Below are 8516 nucleotides of genomic sequence, written 5' to 3'. Positions count from 1 at the left end.
TGTGATTCACTGCTCCTGCCCAGAGTGAATGCCAGTTGACCTGTTGATCTTGGGTGGTCTAATGGTCTTGTGTGGTCTGTCTGACTTGCCACAGCGCCATACGTTTGATTAGGTGTCATTGTTTTGTCAGCCTTTGAGCCAACAACATGTAGTTTTTAAGCCTCATTTTTGATGCTGATACTTTCTTTTATCTGTATTAAGTTTCATTATTACACCAATATCTATCGCATACACATATAATCAAGAATTAAACAGAAGGAGAATCACATACTATTTAGCAATCTCCTGGATGTGTTATTAAGGTAAATATTATATCTTTCATTTTATGTGTTTTATTTTATATGTTTCTAAATGGCTTTGCAGATGACTACCTGTATAATTAGCATACTTTCAATAACCTTTATCGACAATCGAGTTATTGTTTTATTGTAGTTTCACGGTGTTGACAAGCATATATAATAAACTTTTAATAGAATATACACTATGCCTCATCACTCGTATGTGACAATATAACTACGAACCAGGGGATTCGCTACAGTGAAACTTACACACACTAACGGAAGTGAAATCGGACTGCCAGGCGTATATAGGATATACATATACATATATATATCAATGAACATTAATTTCGCCTCCAGCAGCCTAAGTGAAACTCCGTTGATTTACAAAGGAAAAGTGGTGCCAAGGAGCCAGAGTCGAGCAGCTAGAGCCACGCAGCCAGAGACATCTTGACTTCCAACTTGATAATTCGCATTACCTTTTCTTTTTTCTTTAAACAGCAGCAATTGACTTTGTTTTGTGTTTTGTTTTTTAATGATTTATAAATATTTTTACGCAGCTAGTCGAATTGTTCACTGAATAGTGTGCGTTAGCAATTAAGCAATTCTACTAGTGCAAATTCTGGTCATTGGGCAGTGAATCATACAAGGGTGATAGTCTCAATTGATTCCTTGCAGAGAAAATTTGTGGTATGAATTTCAAAACTAATCCTTTGTTGATTGCCATCAGTAAAAACTACTGTAATTAAACCTAGTGCATTGCCTTAAAACTTTGGCATTTTTAGTAAGTTAGCTATAAACAAGTTAGAAAATAGAACAATTTTCAGCTGAAAATTCTGACAGGTTTGACCATAGTGCAGATCACGTTGCCACCTTCTTGGAGTTGTGTCCTCGAATTCATTGGGGTAAATCAATACGAGTAGAGTTCCAAGCTTTTTCTCCTAAGCTAAATCATGTCTGATAGCGAAGAGCTCGCTTCTGTTCACAGTGAAGAATCTACCAGTAGGAGGTTTTCACCAAGACTAAAAATACTGTCAATTAAGTCTGAATTACAAGCAACTATTGAAAATCTCAGTGTAAGTCACAAAGCTACATTAAATAACTTGCGAGATAACTCTATTGAACTTTCCTATGAACAGCTTAACAGCATGCATGGAGAAATCACATTAGGTGCAGTTAATATCACAAAACTGCATAGTGCATACAAAGAAGCTCATGAAAGCGACTTACATGTACAACCTGACAAGAAAGACATTGTAGAAATAGATCGCGTGCTCGCTGATAACAGGAAGGTTATCGACCAGTTAGAAATTCGTATGAATAAGTTGGTAACAAGAACCAAGCACGCTGAGCCAGACATAGAAAGCATAAAATCCAAAAATTCATCCTTTCTTTCCTCTAGACAATCCAGGTCTAGCAAATCAGGCTCGAGCAGACTTTCTCAGTCACTTAAAATCATGCAGGCCGAGGCAAAAGCTGCTGCTGCAACTAAACAAGCCCAGCTTCAAGCCGAGATAGAATCTCAACAACTTGAGGAGGAAAGCCTCCAACTTCAGACACAAGTTCAAAGGAATAAAAGTCTGATAGCACAAGCTAAATTAAAAGCAGGGTTAGAAGCTGAGCGCCAACGTGAGCAGATTTATGCACAAGCAATAGCAGAAGAATTGGAAGATAACAATGAGTCATTGTTGCGCCCTCCTGTCACCAATAAGTTAAATTCAGGGCAAACACAGCTAAAAGACTCAAATGAGTTATTCCGACAAACATCACAACGGCCTGCCAATGAGGCGATCACACCATTGCGCCTTCCAAGAGATTCCCCAGATAGTTCTCCTGTGACGATTTCTAGTACCCCTACTACAGTCTTCGATCCTGTTGTTCTTGCTGAAGCAATCAACACGGTTCGCCAGCGTCCTGATGAACCACCCATATTTAAGGGTGAGACACTTAAGTATCAGCAGTGGAAGGCCTCCTTTTTCGAAACCTTTGATTTCAGTTCATGCACACCAGGCAAAAAATGGCTCAAACTGCAGCAATATGTTACAGGCAAGGCCTGGCAAAAAATAGAGGGCCTCAGCTTTAGAAAAACAGAAAGTGCATGGATGCTTGCCTGGAAGAAACTGGACACCAAATATGGCAAACCAGAAATAGTGGCGGAAGCCATAGAGGAAAAGTTACTCGGCTGGCAAAAAATTGAAGCAAATGATGGCGAACAGTTAGAAGACTTCATTGACTTTCTTGAAGTTTGTTCAGAATGTGATAGTGATTTGAACCTTGGTTCCAAATTTGTAAACAAGCGGCTGATACAAAAACTTCCATTACATGTTGCTCACAGGTGGACAGCAAAGGCCACAAAACTGGAGAAGAAATTGAGCAAGTTTCCACCACTCCAAGAATTCATCGACTTTCTAGTTCATGAATCTGACACATTAAACAACACATTGACTAAAGCGTTTCAAGACTTTGGGAAAACAGATAAATCAGTGAAAAGTAAAAGCGACAAAAGCAACAAAGTCATGTCTTTTTCGACAGCAACCACAGCTGATGGTAAGTCTCACAATAGTTACAATGCCAATGGTCTGAAACAAAACAAATACCCATGCTTAAACTGCAACATGAACAATCATACGACGGGTACTTGTTTCAAGCTTGGTAAGCAAATACACTCCGAAATCGAAAAGTTTTTCATGAGCCATAACTTATGTTTTGCATGTTCTAAGCCTGGACACCGAATGACCGATTGTCGGTCTCCAGAACAATGCACAAAGAAAAATTGCGACCAACAGCACCTCACAGTATTTCATGAATACTACGTAAAAAATAAAGACAGCAAAAGTAAGACTCCTATAGAAGTAATACAAACAGACAGTGAGAAATCAGCAACAGTCCTAAACTGTTCCGACACTAGACCATCTAATGTCATGTCATGGACAATACCAGTGTATATTTCAACCAAAGATAATCCTGAAAAAGAAGTTCTGGTGTTTGCCCTGCTAGACTCAGGTTCAAATCGAACCTTCATCACTCAAAATACCCTTGACAAGCTCAACGTACAGACCTGTGATGCAGCTATGAAAATTAGTACACTTACTGATACTGAGGGCACTGATTCGATGTGCCAGGCGGCCTTAGGACTGCTGGTTTGTGGCTTCCATCAGAGCAGAGCAAGTAGGCTTCCACCGTGCATAAGCACAAGCAAAATACCTTTCAACTCAGAAGAGATACCCAATGCCACATCAGTGCAAAACTGGCCACACTTACAACATCTTGCCTCTCAGTTCATCTCTGCTCAAAAAGCAGCCAGCCTCAAGCTCGGATTGTTGATTGGAAACAATCTTCCACATGTGTTTATATCTAGACAAGAAATCAGTAGAGAAGACCATGAGCCCTTTGCTCGTCTCACTGACTTGGGTTGGATCTTGTTGGGAAATGCCACAAACTCTGCACACAGCTACAACAGTTCCGCTCATACCATTCAATCTGAGACAATAGTAAACTTGGCAGTACAACAACCAACGACTAGAAAATGTATCTCTTTTAAAATCAAAACAGAAACTCGTGACTTCCCCAACACAGATAAATTCGAACAACAAATACTAAAACTTCTTAGTTCTGACTTTCAAACAAATCACGCTGATGAGATAAAGACAATGTCAATCGATGATCTCAAATTCCTAAAAATTATGAAAGAGCAAATTCATAAAGATAAGCAGGGTTACATAACAATGCCATTACCATTCAAGGCTAAACCGCTCAGCATTGACACAAAAACCACTGCAATGCACAGATTTCATCTTCTGAAAAAAAATTCAAAAAAGATGCCATATATAAACTGCAATACCATGAGTTTATGTCTGACATCATCACAAAAGGGGAAGCAGTTCTGGCAACCAACGACACTACCAACTCTTGGTATATTCCTCATTTTGGTGTCTTTCATCCTCGCAAGCCTGACCGTATTCGCGTTGTGTTTGATTGCACTGCTAAAGTGGGAGGAGTCAGTTTAAATGACTTTCTACTACAAGGACCCGATCACATGAATGATCTTCCAGGCATTTTTCTTAGATTTCGTTTGAACCCTGTAGCCTTCATGGGTGATATAGAACAGATGTTTCACCAATTCAAGGTGAAACCAGAGCACCAAGACTATTTACGGTTTATTTGGTATGATTGTGATGGAAATCTAGCTACTTTCAAAATGACAGTGCATCTTTTCGGGGCTAGATCTTCCCCCGCTTGCGCAACATACGGACTTCGATTTCTCGCTGATCAATATAATTCATTATTGTCTGGCCATTCTGCATCTCATCAATTTGTTCACCGCAAATTTTATGTTGATGACGGTCTCACAAGTGTCTTCAATGAGGCTGAAGCAGTTTCTCTCATTCATGAGACACGTGAACTATGTGCTGCCGGCCAGTTAAGACTTCACAAAATAGCGTCCAACAGCCGTGAAGTGATGGCACAACTTCCAAGAAGTGAGTGCGCCCGTGCCCTTGCCAGTCTTGACCTATCTTCTGATCCGCTTCCCCAAGAGCGATCACTTGGTATTCTATGGGACACTGAAAAGGATAATTTTACCTTTCACCATGACACTGCTACAAAACCAGACACCCGACGGGGTGTACTATCTACGGTGGCCTCAATCTTTGACCCTCTTGGATTCCTATCGCCATATATTTTAATTGGCAAAAACATTCTACAGGATATGTGTAGAAGTTCAGCTTCTTGGGATGATCCCCTGACAGGTGATTTATTGTCACTATGGAAGGAATGGAAAGCTTCTATTCCAGACTTAACAAACATAAGCATCCGAAGATGTTATCAACCGACAGACTTTGGCGACATCTTTAAGGCTGAGCTACATCACTTCTGTGACGCAAGTACTCGTGGTTACGGTGAGGTTAGTTATCTCAGACTAGTAAACACACAAGGACAAGTAAATTGTCCACTTGTAATGAGCAAGAGCAGAGTAGCACCAATCAAGCCAATAACCATTCCGCGCATGGAACTGCAAGCAGCGGTTACCTCAGCTAAAGTGTCCAGATTTATTAAATCTGAGCTAGAGATTGATGCCACAGAAACCTTTTGGACAGATTCTCAAATTGTTCTTGGTTACATTAAAAACACAACTAAAAATTTTCATCTCTATGTGACTAATAGAGTTCAGCAGGTGAGAGACAATTCAAGTCCTGAAAATTGGCGCAATGTCCCTACAGATCAAAACCCTGCCGATCACACTTCAAGAGGCCTGACTATCACTCAGCTGTTAAAATCTAACTGGCTTACAGGTCCAGATTTTCTCTGGAAGGAACCTATGCAATTTCCTGATCAGTTGACACCCGAAGTAAAACCTGATGACCCTGAAGTCAAATCCCTTTGTGTCCAAACGATTTCTAGTCCCAGTCAAACTCTCTATCAGCGACTTCAGCAATTCTCTAGTTGGAATAAAGCTATCAAAGTCACTAAATTCTTTCTCAATAGAATAGCCAAGTTAAAGGGCACTCAACTGCCAATTAACGCACCACTCCTGTACATAGTTAAATGCATAAAAGCTGAGCATTTTCCAGAAGTGCAATCTCTGACAAAAGAGCAGCCACTAAATCCAAAGAGTACAGTTTTCAACCTGAACCCTTTCCTGGATAAAAATGGAGTAATGAGAATAGGAGGCCGCCTCAATCGCAGCACAGCTCTCAGTTTTTCTGAGAAACATCCAATTCTGCTGCCCAAAAGTGGGCATTTTACTCACCTTCTTCTTCAGCATCTTCATGAGCAAGTGGCCCATCAAGGAAGATGCTTCACATTAGCCAAGATGAGATCTTCTGGGTACTGGATAATAGGTGCCAGAAGTATACAGTAATAGCCTCTTTGATACACCAGTGTATTACTTGTCGATCCCACCGAGCTAAACCTCCAACACCCCAAATGGCCTCACTTCCTCATGAAAGATCTAGCCAATCGCCTCCCTTCAGCTATTGTGGGATCGATTGTTTTGGACCATTCATGGTCAAAGATAGAAGGACAGAGCTAAAACGATATGGACTCATGGTAACATGCCTCGCAAGCAGAGCAGTGCACCTTGAAGTTTTGGACGATATGAGCACAACAGCCTTTGTGAATGGAATTCGAAACGTTATAGCCATTCGCGGGCCTATTAAAAAAATCTGGTGTGACCAGGGCACCAACTTTGTTGGAGCTGTTCAAGATTTAACAGAAAACGGCGTGCTTGAGTTTAAACTCAATCCTCCCAGCGCCAGTAACATGAGTGGCGTTTGGAAACGTATGATCCGAACTGCTAGAAATGTCCTTCAGTCTCTTTTGAAGTCTCATAGTGATAGGCTTGACACAAGCCACCTTCGCACCTTGATGTACGAAGTCATGGCCATCATAAACTCCAGACCACTATCTGTGGTTACTGAAGAAGACATGCCTCTAAGTCCTAACATGCTTCTGACTATGAAATCTGATGTTACCCTACCGCCCTCTGGAAGCTTTGATGAGTCCGATATGTACAGTCGCAAGCGCTGGCGTGCGGTTCAACACATTGCTAATGCATTCTGGAAAAGATGGAAGACAGAATATTTATCCCAACTGCATTCTCGTCAAAAGTGGGTTCACAAGACAACAAATAATATAGCAGTAGGTGACATCGTATTAATCAAAGATGACCAAACAACAAGAAATGTCTGGTTAAAAGGCCGAGTTTCCGATTGTTACACATCTGAAGATGGACAAATACGCTCAGCTAAAGTACTGTTAGGCAACCGTGTACAGGCAAAAAACTCAGGAAAATTTCTAATCAGACCAGTTGTGAAATTGATTAAACTTTTACCAGTCAAAGCAAATGATATGTGCTAGCGCCAATCATGTTGAAAATTATGAAAATTTAAGGTGGGAGTGTAAAGTTCTGCTGTCTGTTAAATTTCCTAATTTGATAGTGCACTGCAATATCTAGTCGCCCTGTGTGATTCACTGCTCCTGCCCAGAGTGAATGCCAGTTGACCTGTTGATCTTGGGTGGTCTAATGGTCTTGTGTGGTCTGTCTGACTTGCCACAGTGCCATACGTTTGATTAGGTGTCATTGTTTTGTCAGCCTTTGAGCCAACAACATGTAGTTTTTAAGCCTCATTTTTGATGCTGATACTTTCTTTTATCTGTATTAAGTTTCATAATTACACCAATATCTATCGCATACACATATAATCAAGAATTAAACAGAAGGAGAATCACATACTATTTAGCAATCTCCTGGATGTGTTATTAAGGTAAATATTACATCTTTCATTTTATGTGTTTTATTTTATATGTTTCTAAATGGCTTTGCAGATGACTACCTGTATAATTAGCATACTTTCAATAACCTTTATCGACAATCGAGTTATTGTTTTATTGTAGTTTCACGGTGTTGACAAGCATATATAATAAACTTTTAATAGAATATACACTATGCCTCATCACCCGTATGTGACACTATAACTACGAACCAGGGGATTCGCTACAACCACCATAGATTAAAAGTATAAAAGCTATGAAATGTTGCACACAAATCATGAGCCATCAGGGCTTTATTTGCCATCCTCTCCTATCCCCATTCTTTCTTTTCCCCTTCTCCAATGAAGAAGTGAAAAGGAGAAAAGAGAAGAAACCATCCTGTAACAACTACGTCCCATTTGAGCCGTTTTGGAAAGTGAATCCAAACTACAGCAGTCTCGTGTGGCTGCGATTAACTGTTCGTTTTTTAGCTTGTAAGAGCTTGTAATCACATTCCCATATATTTCACACCTACAACACAACAGAATAAGACATGGTGAATCTTAAGATACTAAATAACTGTAATGTGAATTGTGATGCAATTCAACCTTTAACTTGCTTTTGCATATTGTACAAATAACTTGGTATTTTCCTTTCGTGACTGGCTTCTTCATGAACTCCCAGACCACCGACATGTTGATTATTTCTTGCCGAAAAACGTTGTGAAACCTATAGTCCAAAGACTATTGTCGCAGACGTAAAAATATAGTCTTGACTCACCTTGTTTTATTTCGCCTGGTCCTTCCGCGCTAGGACTATATGCGACTCCATTTCAATCGCACTTACAACGCGATATACAACCGCTGTTGTTTGGCCATAAACCTACCCGTGTTTTGGTATAGGAAGACCCGAGGGTCGGGTGGCCCTACCCGGGCATCTCTGACCCGGTGGGTCAAGACCAGACAAGCTACCCGTGCCAGCTCTATT

At 40.5% G+C, this 8516-nt stretch overlaps 3 protein-coding genes across 3 annotated transcripts; all 3 read left to right on the top strand.

The window, feature by feature from the left end:
- Positions 1-3349: 3349 nt before the first annotated feature.
- On the top strand, positions 3350-4285 carry LOC137390920 (uncharacterized). Its single transcript, XM_068077236.1, has one exon. It carries the CDS (start codon positions 3350-3352, stop codon positions 4283-4285), a length of 936 nt encoding a protein of 311 aa, XP_067933337.1.
- A 29-nt stretch (positions 4286-4314) lies between these two features.
- Positions 4315-6138, top strand: LOC137390919 (uncharacterized). Its single transcript, XM_068077234.1, has one exon. The coding sequence runs from the start codon at positions 4315-4317 to the stop codon at positions 6136-6138; it is 1824 nt and encodes a 607-aa protein (XP_067933335.1).
- Positions 6139-6203: 65 nt separating this feature from the next.
- Positions 6204-7136, top strand: LOC137390918 (uncharacterized). Its single transcript, XM_068077233.1, has one exon. It carries the CDS (start codon positions 6204-6206, stop codon positions 7134-7136), a length of 933 nt encoding a protein of 310 aa, XP_067933334.1.
- Positions 7137-8516: the final 1380 nt, after the last annotated feature.

This window comes from Watersipora subatra, chromosome 3 (assembly GCF_963576615.1).
Source record: "Watersipora subatra chromosome 3, tzWatSuba1.1, whole genome shotgun sequence".
Classification (NCBI taxonomy): Eukaryota; Metazoa; Bryozoa; class Gymnolaemata; order Cheilostomatida; family Watersiporidae; genus Watersipora; species Watersipora subatra.
The sequence above is the reverse complement of the archived record's forward strand: the minus strand, read 5'-3'. Positions and strand labels throughout refer to the sequence as shown.

Coding starts and splice junctions, on each gene's coding strand:
- LOC137390920 (XM_068077236.1), top strand. CDS start 3,350: ATGAAAATTAGTACACTTACTGATACTGAGGGCACTGATTCGATGTGC.
- LOC137390919 (XM_068077234.1), top strand. CDS start 4,315: ATGAATGATCTTCCAGGCATTTTTCTTAGATTTCGTTTGAACCCTGTA.
- LOC137390918 (XM_068077233.1), top strand. CDS start 6,204: ATGGCCTCACTTCCTCATGAAAGATCTAGCCAATCGCCTCCCTTCAGC.